Raw genomic sequence first — 18,890 nt, 5'->3', positions numbered from 1 at the left:
ACTGTTGTCTCCCTCAGTCAGAATAGAAGAGTCCCTGAGAGTATGCACTTGTAATTTTGTATCCCCTGATATATTGTATATTTTCAATATATGCTTTTACCATTCATTCATTCTCATCTCATGGGTTAGGCATCCCACCCTAACTGCCCTAAGCCTGTGAGTTCAAGGCAAGGGCACCTGGGAAAGGCCTGCAGTTGGGCTCTGCCACAGGAGCACACAAACAGTGCTAAACTACCTGGCTGTTGAGATGGCTATCCACAAAATGCTCTCCAAATGGCCCAGTCACAGGACTGAACACGGAGACCATTTTCCCAAGAGGAGCCCAGGCTTTCCAAGTGCCTCATTAGCACACATTTCAGCAGCACTTTGGAGCTATCAGAGGTGTCTGGGGCATTTTTATTAGTGCTGCCTGGCCACCTCCCCATTCCTCCCAGGTAGGATTGAGCAGCTGGGCACTGAGGGCTTGGTTGGCAGCCCAGGGCACAGGCCCCTGAACCAGGTGGGCCAAAGGAAGGGAAAGGCCCCATCCCCAGCCTTTGCAAGTCATCTTAGTGGGGCCCACATTCTGCTATTTCCTCAGGGTTTACAAAGCATTTTACATAATCTACACCCACGGTTATTTTTTTAAATAGACAGTCAAGAATCCATACCAAAGGAGAGCTATAAATAAAAGCCATAAACACTTTTATTCAGTCTATCAAAAAAACATTTATTAGGCATCAACTATATGCCAGGAACTACACTACTAGTAAAAGCTAGCGTTTATATAGCACTTACACAGATCTCCTTTGCTCCTCCCGATAACCCTGGCTGTTGATATTATCACCCTGATATTATCATAATGATATCAACTCTGATATGGTTATTACAGTGGTATCCACCCTGATATCATTATCTCCATTTTACAGATGAAGCAACTGTAGTAGAAAGAGGTCAAGTTATTCGCCCAGGGTCGCAAAGCTAAGTCCCAGACAAAATTTAAGCTCAGGTCTTCCTGATGGCAGGTTTGTCAGTACACTAAGCCACCTGGCTGCCTAGGGGCTGGGGATAGAGACAAAAAAGAAATAACCATTGTCTTCAAGGCACTTATATGCTACTTGGGAGATACAGCATATACACGGATAGCTAACTCTTATACTAAATAAATGTACAGTGATCTGGCAAGGGGCAGCTAGGTGGCCCGGTGGATAGAGCATCAGGCCTGGGGTCAGGAAGACCTGAGGTCAAATCTTGCCTCAGACACTTAGTAGCTGTGTGTGAGCCTGGGCAAGTCATTTAACAATGCCTCAGTTTCCTCATCTGTCAAATGAGCTGGAGAAGGAAATGGCAAACTACTCTAGTCTTTTTGCCAAGAAAACCCCAAATAGAGTCACAAAGAGATGGAAACAACTGAAAAATTACTGAACTGGTATAGTTAGCCTTGAAAGATAGACTGGAGCCAACCTATGAAAGACCTTAAATTCCAACAGAGGTATTTCTAATTTATCCTAGAGGCAACAGGGAGCCAGAGAAGCCTCTTGAGAAAGGGAATAAATAATAATAACAATAACAATAATAACAAATATTTAGATAGCACTTGGACATTTAAAAAGTGCTTTGTGTACGAAATCTTATTTGATCCTCACAATGACCCTGTAAGACTGGTGAGGTCAAAGTCTCATGAGGGGCCCTGGCTGTGCTCAGTTCACTCCCAGCTCAACTCAGACCCTGGACAGCTGCCCTCCTCACCAGCAGCCTTGCTCCTCTCCTTCCCTTCCCCCTCATTTCCCCCTCCTGAATTTCCAGCTTCCCTTTTTGTTTTGTCTTCCGACATTAGAATGTAAACTCCCAAGGGTAAGGACAACTTTGTTTCCTTGTATCTGTGCCTGGCACATAGTAGGTGCTTACTAACCACTTTCTATATCTACTCAGGTGTTTTTATCCTCATTATACAGATGAGGAAACTTGAGTCTGAGGGAGGTTAAATGATTTTGCTTAGGGTCACACAGCCAGTGAGTAGCGGAGACAGGAATGACATGGTCAGAAGTGTATTTTAAGAACATCTTTTTGGCAACTGCCACAGCGAGACTGAAGAAAGGAGAAACTGGAACCCAGGAGACCAATTAGCAGGCTTTTGAAATAGTCTGGGAGAAAGGTGATAAGGGATAAAACTAGGGTGGTTGTGGTTTGAGCAGAGAGAAAAGGGTTTGAGAATTTGTGTGAAGGTAGAATCAACAGTAACTTACTGGCCATGAGAGGTAGGTGAATGAGGGTGAACAGTTAAGGATGACTCCTACGGTGCAAGTCTAGGTGACTGGAAGAATGACTAGTGATGCCCTACAAAGAAACAGAGAAGTTGGGAGGTTTTGGGGGAAGGATAATGAGTTCTGTTTTGGAGACATTGAACTTGAGATACCTAAGGGGTGCCCAGGTGTAGATATCAGGCAGGCATTTGGAGACACCAGGCAGAAGAAAGGTGAGGGCTAGATATAGAGACTTGAGTCACCTGCATAGAGATGATAGTTGAACCACTGGGGACTGAGGGGATCACCAAAGCAAAGAGTGTCAAGAAAAGAGACTTGGCAACACTTCTACCTAGAGGATGGGACGTGGGTGATGACCCTGCAAAGAACAGTAAGAAGGATCTGTCAGATAGACAGGAAGAGCACCATCAGCGAGGTGGGTGCCTGGGAGGAGGGTGTGGTCAACAGTGTTACACACTGCATGGGGATCAAGATGGACAAGGACTGAGAAAAGGCCATTGACTTTAGCTAAACAGAAAGTTACTCAGATAGTAAGTGGAAGCTCTCAGATGAAACCAGGTCATCAGTTGCCGAATCCTGTATCTCCCTTCCTTCTCTCAGCCAAACTGGACTGCTATCTGTCCCCCATTGTCCTCCCACCCTTCTTGACCTGGCCCTTCGCCTATGCCTGGGATGGACTCCTTACCTCTATCCATTAAAGTTCCTTCACTTCAAAGCAGAACACAGATGCCCCCTCTTCCATAGAAGCCTCCATGATCCCTCCTCCCCACTGCACCTGTACACACACCCAGGTGAATTTAATCTCTCAAACCTCAAAGCTTTTGTGGTACTATGCCTAGACTTCTCCTTTATTCCCCTTGTCAAAATCAGGGTTATCCTAGAACCAGAGATGATTGTTAAATTTTCAGTGTGAGTGCTTACACCTCAGAAATCAATAAATGCTACAAATCCCTGCTTGATCCAATGTTTGTTGACTAGACTTAAGAAAGCAATGGAGAGAATGCTAATCCATGCAAATTAAACTTAAAAGTGTGTTATTGGGCATACATTCCTGCGTCCCTCCTGGGGAGCTGGTTGTTAAACATTTACCAGCACACCCCCATCACAATTATATGTGGACTTGTTCTTCCCCTCCATAAAACATAAGCTCCTTAGGACCATCACTGGTTCATCCCAGAAACCATCTATTCCAGGCCCCCTCAATTTCTATGAGGAAACAGAAGCTAAGGGATTTGCCCAAAGACACACAAGTTTTACGTATGTGGGATTTGAACCCAGATTCTCTGACTCCAAATCCATCCATTCCTTCTACTCCATTGTGTCTCTGTTATCACCAGCACCTAGCACAGTGCTTTGAACACAGTAACTACATAACACACACTTGTTGAATTGACTTGACTTAAAAAAAAATTCACAGATGTGGAAACTGAGGCTCAAAAGAGCCTGGCTATTTAGAGAAAGAGTCAGGACTCTGCCAGGTCTCTGGCTTCCAAATTCAGGACTCTCCTTTGTTTCCTGTCTGTCATGCACTATAGTCTCCTTAGAGTGGGGGAGAGGAGGACCAAGAGACAGCAAAATGACATTTAATTTCGATTTGTGATCACTTCGAGAGGTTGGCTAAGCAAATGAGTCATGGGAAGGTTGCTGGGGACAGGGTTAACCTACTTAAGAGAACAGACAGCTTCCCTGCACTCCAGACTTTTCCCCTCCTCTCACCTCCTAGGGAAAAAAAAATAAAATAAAAGTCACCATTTTTGGTCCCCAAAATTAGGACTCTCCCCTCTGAGAAGACAAAGAGAATCTGATCAAAGTCTCCATGACCATGAAAAGTGTTTGACAGTGAGCAAACATAGGCCTGCTCACCAAACCCCAGATCTGAGAGCAAGCGCCTTGCCAGGAAGAGGGATGGATGCAGTTTTCAGGAAATCAAAGGCTGTTCTACTTACTCGGTGGGAAGTAGCCATAGGGGACTCGTTACCCTGAGGGCTTGTACAGCATAGAAATAGAAACATGCTCAAGAATAGGTTGGAGAGATTCCCGGACAATAGACATGGGATGAGTTTCATCCCATTGCTGTGCGACTTCCCTTCAGGCATTCTGTGTCCCCATCAAACTGGCTGACTTCAGATCATAGGCCCATAGATTCAGATCAAGAAGAGACCTCGGAAGTCATTTAGTGCAAACTCTCGTTTTACACCTGAAGAAGTTGAGGCCTAGATGAGTGAAGAGCCTTATCCAAACTCACACAGGTGGCAGCAAGCAAAGGAGTCAAGATTTGGACCTAGGTCAGGGGTGGGGAACCTGCGGCCTTGAGGCCACATGTGGCCTTCTAGGTCCTTGAGTGTGGCTTTTGACTGAGTCCAAGTTTTACAGAACAAATCCTTTTATTATGGGGATTTGTTCTGTGAAGTTTGGATTCAGTCAAAGGGCTACATCTGAGGACCTAGAAGGCCACATGTGGCCCCAAGGCCACAGGTTGCCCTCCCCTGACCCAGGCCATTGAACTCCAAACCCAGCACTCCTATACTGTTTCCTAAAGAAACTTCTTGTACCTAGCATCTCCCATCCAACTACTAACCAGGGCCAACCTAAACCAGAAGTATCCGGGGTGTCTAAAGAAGTTAGAAATGTTCCTTCAATTCATTCATTCAACAAGCATTCTTTTTTTTACTTTATTTTTTAAATTTAATTTATTTTGATTTATCAACAATCACTTCCATAAGCTTTTGAGTTTTAAATTCCCCCCCTCCCTCCCCACCTCCCTCTGCAAGATGGCTCAAAATCTGATATAGGTTATACATATACATTCCTATTAAACATATTTTCACATTAGTCATGTTGTAAGGAAGATTAGAACCAATAGGAGGAACCATCAGAAAGAGGAAACAAAACAAAACAGAAGGAAAAAAAAGAGCAAATAGTATGCTTCCATTTGTATTCAAACTCCATAGTTCTTTCTCTGGATTTGGATAGTATTTTCCATCATGAGGCCTTTGGAGATGCCTTAGATCCTTGCATTTCTGAGAAGGGCTAAGTCTATCAATGTCAGTCATTGTACAACATGGCTGTTACTATGTACAATGTTCTCCTAGTTCTGCTCGCTTCACTCAGCAGCAGTCCATACAAGTTTTTCCTGGTTTTTCTGAAGTCCACCAGCTCATCATTTCTTATAGCACAATAGTATTCCATTCCATTCATATACCACAACTTGTTCAACCATTCCCCAATTGATGGGCATCCTGTCAATTTCCAATTCTTTGCCACCATAAAAAGAGCTGCTATAAATATATTTGTACATGTGGGTCCTTTTCCCATTTGTATGTGCTATTGCTGGGTCAAAGGAACGAGCATTCTTAAATCACCTACTATGAACCAGGCACTGGATATTCTAAGACAAAAACAGTCCCTGCCCTCAAAAAGCTTACAGTACTACCCAATTTTGTAAGGACAACCCTAACCTTTGAAACAGACATTCTTTTTGGCAACCATGCCCCTCCCTGAAATTATCCATCAAGACATCTGCCTGAGTGGACTCTTGGGTGGGCACTCTGTGGGGCTTATAACCTGTGGGAACGGGGAAGGGACTGGAAAATTTCTTTGGTGCTTTTGTATCCCAAATACCACCCAGCCATCAGAGGGCTTGAAGCAGATGCCGTAACTCCCTGTCAGGGATGCTACACAGTGGATTCTTGCAACTGGGAAGGAGGTTAGACTCCCAGATCTTCTAGATCTAAAATGCTGAGTCCTCTGCCAGTTCTGACATTTTGAGACCTGCATCCTCTCCCACCCCTCATCTTCTATGTTCTAAGGCCCCTTTCAGTTCTCACATTCTGTGTTCTAAGGGCCCTCCCAGTTCTGACATTCTGTGTTCTAAGGGCTGTTCCAGCTCTGACCTTCTATATTCAAACATTTTATATTCTAAGGCCCCTTCCTACTTTCAGAATCTATGACTCAGAGACAAATTTGTCCGGTAAAACAGAGATAGGTGTTCAGAGAGCCAGTACACCTGACCCATACCTTCTACAAAGCCATGTTGGGGCTTCCATGGCCACTGCTATCCCCAAAGCCCATCCCTGTTCCTCGGAACCCTACCATGACCAGCCAAGGCATAGCTCAGGGTATCTGATTCCCGGGTACTTTTGTCTGCAATAACATAATGACTTGTCCTTCTGAGAAACCATCAGTGCTGGTAAACTCCTGCCACTAACCTATATTACACTGATCTCTCCCTAAACCTTTGCAGTTATTAATAGTTTATTGATTGCAGCCCATTGCTGGTGAAAAGTAGCCCCTACCCAGACTCCTGTTATCTGTAGACAGCCTGGTAACCAGTCAGCAGATCAATGCCACTCAGTTCCTGGAGAAAAGAACTCTCTGGGATGCTTAATCTGTCTTAGAGGCGGGGCAGCTGAGGTAAAATCTAAGCTCAGGTAAAGAGAGCCAGGCTGCAACAAATCAAGCTTGTGTCCTAGGTAGAAATGAGCCTGTGGAGAGGAGAGGGAGGAAGGCATAACTGGAACACTGTGCTTGGCCTTGCAGTTCCATCAGGCGGGCAGCATGTGTTTGTGGCTGGGCTATCACACATGCCATCCCCCAACAGTAATCAAAACAATATCTCCATATTCCTGGGGAAGATATGATGATCAATGCCCTCCAACTCTATTCACTAGCCCCAAACCCTCCTCCTTGGCCACTACTTCTCTGGAGAGACTGTCTTCCCCTATTAGAATATAAGCCCCTGGAGGGCAGGGACTGTCTTTCTTTTTGTCTTTGTATCCTCGTTCTTAGCATATGCCTGGCATGCTGTCAAATCCTTAATATTCATTCTTTCATTCATTCCTGTCTTCAATACAGGCATACCTGTCCCCTGCAGAAGTCAACTCTCTATCTGCGTCATCTATATATCTCCTGTACAGCTACTGCTCACCTACATATGCCACCTATATATGTACCACTCACTTCTATATGTGTGTGTGTATGCATTGTGTTTTTATATATATATATATATATATATATATATATATATATATATATATATATACTTTTATATCCATGCATATTATATACATATATATGTATATACATTGTGCGTGTGTCCCATCCAACTACTAACCAGGCCCCTGTGTGTGTGTATGTATAGGGACAGCTAAGTGGGGACTGTGGACAAAGTACCGGGCCTGGAGTCAAGAAAACTCCTCTTCTTAAATTCAAAATCTCTTCTTGAATTCAAATCTGGCCTCCAACACTTACTAGCTGTGTAACCCTGGCCAAGTCACTTATTAACCCTGTTTACCTCAGTTTCCTCATCTGTAAAATGAGCTGGAGAAGGAAATAGCAAACCACTCCAGTGTCTTTGCCAAGAAAACCCCAATGGGGTCATGAAGAGTCTGCTACGACTGAAAAATTACTGAACGATAACAAAATATCTATGTATGTGCATATGTAGACATTATATATACATATCTTAAATATGTAATTATGAATCAATACATGTTTATATTATATATTTATATAATTGATAATTTCTGTTTCTATTTCGTATCATACGCCACGCACCCACCTATCACTTTAAGCATATATCCAAAGGATATTTATCAGTCACCTTCACAAAAATCCTGTGCTTGCATCACTCATCTCCATATGTTGTCTATCACTTATCTTTGTCCCTTCTTACTGTTCCTCACACATGACTTCCTTTCTCCCATCTCCAAGCCTTTGCACAGGCTTTCCCTCGTGCTTGGAATGCACTCCTTCCTCACTTCTGTTTCTCCAAATGCCTAGCTTCTTTCATAGATCAGCTCAAGCACCCCCTCCTATAGGAGGCCTTTCCTGATCCGCAGCGGCAAGTGGCTCCTCCCCCTACAAATAATTATCTTGTATTGTATTTATTTTGGCAATATATTGCATGTATTTCTATTCTACCCCTAAGTGAAGAGGCATCTATGTAGATGTAGGCAGTCATGGTAAATAGCAAGCTGTCCTCAGAGCCAGAAAAGGCTGGGTTCAAGTCCTGCCCCTGACATCAAATGGCTGTGTGATCCTGGGCAAGTCATTTAATTTCTCAGTGCTCAAGGCAACTCTCTAAGATTATATACTGCAGAAGAGGTGCCAGCCTGCATTGGTAAAATGAATTTCTTCATCTGGAAGTTCCCTACTGCAGTAAAATCACAGAGCTAGTCTCTAAGCACCTTATGGATAGGGACCGTTTCATTTTTGCATTTGTATTGCCAAAGCTTAGCACAATGTCTGCCGCATGGTAGGTGTTTATTAATAAGCGTGTGTTGTTTGCTTGATCTCTTGATCAATCTCTTGTGCATCTATCATTCACCTGTGTACATCACCTATCACTCAGCTACACGCACATCCCAGAGTCCTCCATAGATATCTCTTATGTATCTATTGCTCACCTACATATATCACCTGTGTACCTATCAATCCCCCCAGCATATCACCTGTCTGTCAATCACCAACCCATACCACCTGCATAACTGTTATCTCTACACAAATCACCTATGTTGGAGTCTCCATAGCCCACACTAATGGTGCACCTGAGCTCTATAGATAATATAAGCTAGGTAAGGGGTGGTTAACCAGATGATTGGTATGCCCGTGATCAGTAATTGCACAGATGACACGTGCATAGTGGAGATATTACCAGAGAGACAATGTAGTACAGTGAAAATAACAAAGCTTCTCAAGTCAGAGGACCCGGGTTTGAATCCCATTCCTGTCTCTACCTCTCGAACCTCAGAGAAATTACTTCCCTTACCTGGGCCTCAATTTCCTCTTCTACAAAGTGAAAGATTTGGACTACATGACCTCTGAGGTTTCTTTTAGCTCTAAATCTATTATCTCTCCCTAAACAGAAACCTTCATGTATCTCTTGAGTATATTTAGGTATCTGTCATCTACACATGTCATTAAAATTCATATCATTTCTATATCACCTGTAACATATCACCTGTGTACTTCTCCCAATATGGATCATCTAGGTGGCTGTCATCATAATTGTCACTTGTTGGGTGACTTGGATTGCTTGGCCAGGACACAAGCAGAGGCAGACAGAGTCCCTGGGGCTTCCTGCAGCCCTGAGCCCCAGGAAACTGGGCTTCTCCACAATAAGTATTCAGTAATCTCAGACAGCATCAGGGATGACATACTATCGGTCCTTCCAGCCTCTGCTGGGGGCAAGGCCCCACCCACCCTCTCTGTGCCACATGTCAATGTCTCCTGGGTTCCTTCGATCCCTAAAGGGAAGAGAGTTTGGCTGGATCTGCAGAACAATGGATGAAAAGAAAGGCTTCAGGTGAGGGAGTTCATCCAAAGAACAGTGAGTCACAAGGCAAGGAGCCGGAAGATGAAGAGGGAGACAGAGACAGTTGAATCAGAAGACTGACGCAAGTCTTCAGATGAAGTGGGAGATAATAACAAGCTGGCTAGAGCTAAGTCCTGAAGACTCTCCTGAGAAGAGGCAGGGAGTAGGGGAGGGAGTAGTCTAGGCAGGGGCTACCTGGCAGCCTGGATGCCAAGGGGAGGCCTGATGAAGAAGGTAAAAGGAGCCTGCCTCCTCAGTGACCAAGGCAGACTAGTGCTTCTAGGAAGGAAAAGGAGGAGAATGAAGGCAGAGGTTAGACTACCCTAGACGTGTCCCTTAGAGGTCCTAAGCCCCCAGACACCGTCTTTATGACTTTGGGCAAGTCACTTTCCCTCAGTGCATCTCAGTTTCCACCATGGAACAGACTTTGAGCTGGAAAGTACAACACGTCCCTCCCAGCTCGGACAGTCTATCAGACTCTCCCTAATCTCTCTTGATCCTAGGAAACCCCTCATTTCACAAACTTGCCCGAGGTCAAAAAGCTAGAAAACAACAAAACCTAAATTTGAGCTTGGGTCTCCAGTGAAGGGACTCTAGTCAAGAATTCCTGTTCAGGTGCAAGGTTGGACCAAATGTCCTCCCGTAAAGGACAGCTATACATCTTCTAAACAGGTCCCTCCCAACTCTGACATTCCCTGTTCTAAAGGTCTCTTCCAACTCTGACATCCTGTGTTCTAAGGCCCCTCCCAGCTCTGACGTCCTGTGTTCTAAGGACCCCCCCAGCTCTGACATTCTGTGTTCTAAGGACCCCCCCAGCTCTGACATTCTGTGTTCTAAGGACCCCCCCAGCTCTGACATTCTGTGTTCTAAGGCCCCTCCCAGCTCTGACATCCTGTGTTCTAAGGCCCCTTCCAGATCTGACATTCTGTGTTCTAAGGACCCCCCCAGCTCTGACATTCTGTGTTCTAAGGACCCCCCCAGCTCTGACATTCTGTGTTCTAAGGCCCCTCCCAGCTCTGACATTCTGTGTTCCAAAGGCCCTTCCAGCTCTGATGTCCTGTGTTCTAAGGCCCCTCCCAGCTCTGACATTCTGTGTTCTAAGGACCCCCCCAGCTCTGACATTCTGTGTTCTAAGGACCCCCCCAGCTCTGACATTCTGTGTTCCAAAGGCCCTTCCAGATCTGACATTCTGTGTTCTAAGGACCCCCCCAGCTCTGACATTCCGTGTTCTAAGGCCCCTCCCAGCTCTGACATTCTGTGTTCCAAAGGCTCTTCCAGATCTGACATTCTGTGTTCTAAGGACCCCCCCAGCTCTGACATTCTCTGTTCTAACTCCCTCTGCCCTGTGATTTGGCCTCTTGGGTTACTGTTTTATTTTTTATTGTTTTTTGTTTTTGTTTTGGGGGGTGGGTGCTGTTTGTTTTGGTGGGGGCAGGTGTAGAGGTGAAAGGGGAGGGAGGGCCAGAGCAGTGATCCAGCCTTATAGAGGGATGGGAGTGACCAAGCAGATGACAAGAGGTAGACGCACCCTCCTCTGTGAGCACTCTGGTGGTTGTTTCTGTGTCACCCCATGGAGCCTACCTGAGGCTCCCTACTGCTCCACTAACATTTCCCTGGTAGTCTCCCAGTAGACCACTGTCGCCCTAGTCTTCACACTCATCTTTCTTTTCTCCCTCCTTCCTTCCTTCCACCATATGCCCAGGCTGCCCGAGGTCCGGATCTCCGACAATGGGCCCTATGAGTGTCACGTGGGTATCTATGACCGAGCTACGAGGGAGAAGGTGGTCCTGGCCTCTGGCAACATCTTCCTCAACGTCATGTGTAAGTGACATGGGGCAAAGGGGGGAGCGAGGAGAAGGAACCAGGGTATCTTCCATCCAACGATGGTCAAGGAGGATGTGGAGAAGCATGGGGCCGTGCCTACTGCCAGCTTATAGAAATGGAAATTGTCCCTCGACCTTCTCTCCAGCACTCCTCCAGTCCTCTAGTCCCTCTGCCCATACTCTGCAGTGGGATGGGGTGGGATAGGGGTGGAGGATGTCAAAGAGAATGGGAAGGGTTCTACAGTGAATCTACCTTGTGCTGGGGCCCTCCACTTGTCAGTCTCTTCCCCCTCCTTCCCGAGCGGGCTGTTGATTGTTAAATGAGCCAACATTCATTGACTGAGTGAGTGTGTGTGTGTGTGTGTGTGTGTGTGTGTGTGTGTGTGTTGGCCATAGGGCAGGGGGAAAGGGACAGAGCTGGGCAGAGCTACATGTGCATGGGCAGGGTGCTCTGCATGTTACCAATCACCCTAATGCTGCATATTTTCAATAACTCTTTAAGGTTTACAAAGCTCTGTCTTTATAACAACTCTTGTGAAGCAGGCATCGGAAGCGTCATAATCAAGAGTTGGTCTTGAATCCCAGCTATGTGACTTATTAGCTGTGTGACAGGCACTTTCCTCAGTTTTCTCGTCTGTGAAAGGAGGAAATCAGAATAGAGAGCCTCTGAGGTCCCTTCTTCAGCTCTAGCACTTTGATCCTATGAGCCACAAAACACAAAGGCTGGATTCCATGCTCACTAAGGTCCCTTGAGTCCATGAAGCTCCTCCCTTCAGACTCCTTGGCATTCAGTTGTTCACTTGCATCCAATTCTTTGTGACCCCATTTGGGGTTTTCTTGGCAAAGGTACTCAAGCAGTTTATCATTTCCTTCTCCAGCTCGTTTGACAAATGAGGAAACTGAGGCAAACAGGGTGAAGTGACTTGCCCAGGGTCACCAGCTAGTAAATGTCAGGTTTGCACTCAGGAAGATGAATCTTCCCAAGTCCAGGCCTGACACCCTATGCACTATGGCTCCCCCTAACTGACCTTCTCAGTCTTGCCCAAAGTCCACTAGCTAAAAATCTAAAAATCAGCAAAATCTCAATTTGAACTCAGGTCTCTCAACTAGTCAAGGATTTCTGTTCAGATACAAGGTTGAATCAGACATCCTGTGAGCTCCCTTCCAACTCTGAGATCCTGTGGTTCTGAGTCTGTTTCCAGAGTTCCTTCCCCTCTGTAACTGCCTTTCTAGGGGGACTCAGCTGGGAGCTTACATGGAAAGGGGGAGGCAGTTGGGGTTGCATCTCTGTGCTCAAGAAATAAGATTGGGAGGGTCAGTTAGGTGGCACAGTGGATAGAGCACTGGCCCTGGAGTCAGGAGGACCTGAGTTCAAATCCAGCCTCAGACACATAACACTCACTAGCTGTGTGACTCTGGGCAAGTCACTTAACCCCAATTGCCTTACAAAAAAAAATAAGATTGGGGAGAAGTCTGGTGTAGGCCTGCAGGTACTCAGGCGACTGCCTCAAACTAGGCCACAGGCACATGGGGTGGGTCATTTCTGTGCCAGCCACTGGCTGGGAGGGGAGAGGCTTGGAATGAAGGAGGGAGTAAGGGAGAGAGGGAGGGAGCTGAGAGCCTGGGGGCTCAGAACACAGCTGACACAATGCAAGCCTGGAACGTTAGCAGGCCGAAGGGGTTGAAAGATTGGGAGCCAATTAACACTTCTTAGTAACTCAGGTACTGTCCTCCAAACCTTCCCCTACCTGCTGATTAATACCTGAAATGCCCTTTTCAGAGGACAGTGGGTGGCTGGGGAAGAGATCATTTGAGTTTTGCTCATGGTAGGTACTCGTTAAGTGATTCTTTAAAACGATTCATGTTAGTAGCGTTCCATACATAGTAGGAACTTTTAAAGTACTCGCCATTAACTGTGTTCATAGTGCACACACTAGGTATGCTTTAAATGTTTGCTCGGTTTGAATGTGCCTGCACAATATTTCTCAGATGCCTGCCCTTCTGCCCACTCACAGCCATCCCTAGTTCAGACCCTTGGCACCTCTCCATCCCACTACTGCAGCAGCCTGGTAATTGGTCTCACAGCTCCAAAGCATCCTTCGCTGAGCTACCCAACGGCATTTTCTAAAACATGGGTCTGACCATGTCATCTCACCACCCCCAAACTCAGCAAACTGCAATGGCTCCCTGTCATCTGCAGGATCACGTACGAAGTCGTCTGTCGGACATTCGGAGCCCTTTACAATTTGGTCTTCTTCACACATTTACACTGGTCTCCTTGTTCTTCCTGCAGGGCGCCCTCAGCCCATCTCCACACCTTGCCTGCCTTGGTCCTGGGTGCTCCCCCTCCTCGCCTCCACCCTTAGAATCCCTGGCTTCTCTCAAGACTCACATCCAGTACAGGAGACTTTTCCTGGTCTTCTTGACCCAATCCCACCCCACCCACCTCCTCTATTGCTAGAAGAGGGAAAGGGAGAGGGAGAGGGAGGGGTAAAGGGAGAAGTGAAAGGAAATGGGGAGGGGGAGGGAGGGAAGAAGAGAAAGAGAGACAGAGAGAGCAAATGAGAGACAGAGGAAGAAAGGCAGAGGTGGAGAGAGAGAGAGACAAAGAAGGGAGCAGGGAGAGAGAAAGAAACACAGAGAGAGACAGATAGAGAGAAAGAGACAGAGAGAGCAAATGAGAGACAGGAAGAAAGAGGCAGAGGGGGACAGAGAGACAGAGACAGAGAGACAGAGACAGAGACAGAGAGAGAAAGAGAGAGACAGAGGGGGAGAAACAGAGGCAAAGAAGGGAACAGGGAGGGAGAGAGAGAGAGAGAGAGAGAGAGAGAGAGAGAGAGAGAGAGAAACAGAGAGACAGAGACAGAGAGAGACAGAGAGGGGGAGGGAGAGAGAGAGAGAGACAGAGAGACTGGGAGAGGGATGGGAGGAGAGAGAACAGTCTCTGCCCTTAAGGAGCTTGCCACTTAAAAACCTGCCTTAGCATAACTGAAGAATTTGCTGCCCTCAGCTGAACCCCTCCTCCTCATCTCTTTAGTCTGTGTGTGTATTGAACATACCTGTCTAGTTACACGTTGTTCTCCCCATTAGGTTTAAGAGCAGGGAGTATCGTCCTTTGCACCCCAGCGCTTACCACATAAGAACCTAGTAATCAATACCTGCTGTCTGATTAAGCTTCTCCCACGCGCCAGGCACCGTGCTATGTGCTGGGCACAGTAAGACAAAAACAAGACAACCCTTTTCCCTAAGGAGTGTCTGTTCTACTGGAGGTGGGCCAGCCACACTGGCCTCATAGATGACCCTTCGTCTCTCACCTCCACGCCTTTGCCCTGGCTGTCCCCCATGCCTGGAATGCTCTCCCTTCTCACATCCTCCTCTGAGTTTCCCTGGCTTCCTTTAAGACTCCGTCCAAATCCATGGTGCTATTAGTGCCTTCTCTCTGACATTACCTCCCATCTATTCCTTCCATACCTTGTATGTACATAATTAATTTATACGGTGTTTCCCCCAATAGAACATGAGCTCCTCGAGGGCATGGACTGTTACTGTTTTTTATTTTGTCCTGGCGCCTTTGCACAGTTCCTGGTACATGGGCTGGGGGGGGGAAGAACGCTTATTAAACACCTGTTATGTGCGAGGCGCCATTGCCAGGTATAGGAGTACAAAGGTAAAACTAAAACAATCTTTAATCTCAAGGAGCTTACATTCTACTGATGAGATAGGAAGCTATAGAAATAAATTAATCTTGGATAAAGCTCTGGCCTTGGAGTCAGGAGAACCTGAGTTCAAATCAGTACTCAGACACTTGATACTTACTAGCTGTGTGACCTTGGATAAGTCCAATTGCCTCACCAAAAATAAAAGAAAGAAAGAAAGAAAGAAATGAATCTAAAATATGCTCAATGACATTAGCTAACATTTAGATAATGCCCTTTCAGTCAAGCATTTTTAAGTTTTTTATTTATTTAACTTTTAATTTATGGAATAAAATAATCATTTTTATAATGTAATATAATTTTAAAAATGATTGCACATGAAACTGCAAGTCTATTATGTACCACTTGCTTTTCCTTTTAAATATATAATAAAGTTATCATGTAAATTTATTTTTTTCCTTCACTCTTGCCCCCCCTCCACAAGCATTTATTAAGCACCTACTATGTGCTAGGCACTGTGCTAAGTGCTGAGGATACAAAGAAAGTCAAAGGACAGTCTCCGCTTTCCAAGGCAGTCTAATGGGGGAGGGTAGAAGGAAGGGAGAGATAAAACGAAAACAACTCGGGACAAACAAGATACATACAAGATAAATTGGGCATAGACTCAGAGGAAAGGCACTGAGATTATGGAGGACCAGGAAAGACTTCTAAAGTTTACAAAGCATATTATCTTATTTGAGCCCCATAACCACCCTGAGAGGTAGGTGCTATTAACCTCATTTTATAGATAAGTAAACTGAGGCAGATCAAGGTGAAGCGACTTGCCCAGAGTCACACAGCCAGGAACATTTGAGGCAGCATATGAACCAAACTCTTCCTATCTCCCAATCCAAAATTCTATGCAATGTACCACCTATCAGCTTTGTAGTGACACAACACAATTTGAAAGGAGACATCTGCTAATAATTGGGCATAGGAGACAGGGTTAGGTAAATCAGGAAAAGTCTCACATAGGAGGTGTACTTTGAAGGAAGCCAGGGATTTTACCAGGGGGAGGTAAGAGGGAGAACATTCAGAGCATTGGGTAGCCAGGCACAAAGGTGGGAGACTGAAGTTTATGCACAGGGAGAGCATGGAAATGGAATTCATGCCATATGAATGAATGTTGAATGAATGGACTCCAAGCGAATTAATTAATGTTGAATGGATGAATTAATGATTATCCAATGCATTATTGAATCACTGATGAATAAATGCATGCGTGACTGCTGAATAAATGTTGAACAAGTGCATGAATGAATGTTGAATGAATGAACAAATGAACTTTGTGAATTTCCCACCCAGGAATTGGAACCACGGCAGCATAGCGTCATGAAACAAGAACCAGATTTGTAGGCAGAGCCCCTCGTTGCTTATTATTGCTGTGATCCTTGCAAATCCCTTTGCCTGTCTGGGTCTCAGTTTCCTCACCTGTAAACTGAGGAGTGTAAATTAAATGAATTCTAAGGTCCCTTCCAGCTTTGATCTAAGGATACCATGACCTTATCTTCATTAGCCTTCAGTTCTAAGCAGTAGCAGCCAACCCAATTATTAAGGGGCAGAAGGAGACAAATTTAAGGACTTGTCAAAGGAAAGACTTCTTTAATAACGAGGACTACCTACCAGGAGAGGTAGTGAGCTCCCCTGCTCTTTGGATGTCTTCAAGCAGAGGCTGGGTCAAAATCTGTCAGGTAGGCTGTAGATCCAGTTTTTCTTTGAATAGGCAGGAGGACTAGGTGACTGTGAGGTGCACATAGCGGAGGCACCATAGCAGAGGAGATAGAATATTAGACTGAGATCACAAAGATCTGGGTTCAAATCCCTCTTGTGACATTTTTTCTAGCTGTGTAACTCTGGGCCACCCATCCTCTCTGAGCCTCAGTTTTCTCATCCATAAAATGGGGGTAATAATACCTGTCATACCTACTTTACAGGTAGCTCCAAGGAGTTAATGTTTGAGAAGTAATTTACAAACTTTCCCTGACTGCCAGCCCTCACTTCTGGCAACATCAGCTAGCTAATGATCAAGCAGCTCCCAGGGAGGGAAGAGAAGGAGAGGATTGGTGTCCCAAGAAGAAAAAGTTCCTCCTCTTTCCCTGTATTGTGAAGGCTGGCAGTCAGCTGTCCACATTGGGTGGCAGCCAGACTTCGCCACCTCTCCCTCACCCCTGGTATGCTCAGGAATAAAAGATTTGGTTTAACATGAGCTAGAGCTGGTTACAATTTGTGATAAACCCCCAGTGTTGTACAACATCACTGAGAAGTAGCTTGGGCTAGTGAAAGGAAGGCTAGACTGTGAATCAGGACATGGGGCCTCTGCCACTAACTTGCTCCAAAATCCTGCATGAGTCATCCAGTTTCTGGGCCTTAGTTTCTTCATTAGTAAAATAGGGTAATCAGGCTAGAAGAGTAATAAACATCTCTCCTTAGATCATACCACCTTGGAAGAACTCAAAATTTACAGGTCCATAGAAGTATCTCTGAAAATAGCTGCACAAAGCCCCTGAAACCTGGGACAGTACACTCTCAACCCTGGAAGCAGAGCCCTACCCCAACAAAGAGTTAAAAGTCAAGTAATAAGCTGGGAAAATTAGCAAACAACAGAAAAAACTCTGACTATAGAAAGTTACCATGGTGACATGAAAGATCAAAACATACACTCAGAAGAAGATAACAAAGTCAAAGCTCCTACATCCAAAGCCTCCAAGAAAAATATGAATTGGTCTCAGGCCATGGAAGAGCTCAAAAAGGATTTTGAAAATCAAGTAAGAGCGGTAGAGGAAAATGAGGTAATAATGCTTGTTCCTCCCACTTACATTCCAGTTCTTTCTATCATGCGGAAGCAGTAGCATGTGATAGATTGAGAAGTCCTGGGCTGGAAGTCAGCAGACCTAGGTTATATAGTTTCAATTCTACCGCAAACCATTTCTGTGACTGTGCAAGTCATTTCCTATCTATGAGCCTGAGCTATCACCTCAATAAAATAGAGGATTAGACTAGGTGACTATAAAGTTTCTTTGAATTCAAATATTCTGTGTTTTCAGGGCCCTTCTAGCTCTGACATTCTGGGTTCTAAGTGCCCTCTAAGCTCTGATATTCTGGGTTGTAAGTGCCCTCCCTGCTCTGACATCTGTTCTAAGGTCTTTCCCAGCTCCGACATTCTATGATTCTATAAAAGAATAATTGGTTGGGAGCTGGTTTTCCATCTTTTACGGTGCAGGTTTGACTTCTATCTTCTGCTAAGCCATTTCCTGCCTCATCTCCAGGCTTCAGAAGAAAGAGCCTCCCATCTGACCATGTACCTTCCATTTCATTGCGCATTTGTCTTCTGCCTCACCTCCATCACTTCTGGGGAGAGGAGGGGCACCTTTCCACTCAGTGATGAACACACTCACACCTAGTCATACCCTGCACATCCCCATTCAAACTCCATTCCCTACCCTTAATTCCTTATTCCCATTCCCCTCAACTCTTCTACCCCAAAGTCCCAAGCAAACACCAACCACCTCTTCCATTGTGCCCTCTGGGATGTCTGTTTCATAGACAACAAACTTCTCTTCCTACCAAATCTTTTTTCTTTCCTGCTCCTTCTATCTTCTAGCAATCACTGAATCCGGGATTCCCCCTGATGGTACAGCTTTCCTGAACACCCTCTCCAGGGCTGAAGGCTTCTCCATTCATTCTCCTGGCTTACTGGTTAAGAATTGGGAGTTGGAATACTCCTCGTTCTATAGTGCCATTTCCAGTTTCTCCCCCTTCCTAGATCACTCAGCAACCTCTCCTCCTTGAGGTCCATGCAATTCGTATCTACCAC

General features: G+C 45.4%; 1 protein-coding gene across 1 annotated transcript in view; it reads left to right on the top strand.

Annotated features, from left to right (window-relative positions):
* IGSF21 (immunoglobin superfamily member 21) overlaps positions 1–18,890 on the top strand; it is a 402,137-nt gene that overhangs the window by 306,172 nt on the left and 77,075 nt on the right. Inside the window, exon 4 of the mRNA XM_020973236.2 lies at positions 11,261–11,379. Within this exon, the coding sequence (XP_020828895.1) occupies positions 11,261–11,379 (119 nt within the window). The remainder of the gene's footprint in view (positions 1–11,260; positions 11,380–18,890) is intronic.

This window comes from Phascolarctos cinereus, unplaced genomic scaffold, assembly GCF_003287225.1.
Source record: "Phascolarctos cinereus isolate Bilbo 61053 unplaced genomic scaffold, phaCin_HiC Scaffold_726;HRSCAF=1367, whole genome shotgun sequence".
In the NCBI taxonomy this organism is placed as follows: domain Eukaryota; kingdom Metazoa; phylum Chordata; class Mammalia; order Diprotodontia; family Phascolarctidae; genus Phascolarctos; species Phascolarctos cinereus.
The sequence above is the reverse complement of the archived record's forward strand: the minus strand, read 5'-3'. Positions and strand labels throughout refer to the sequence as shown.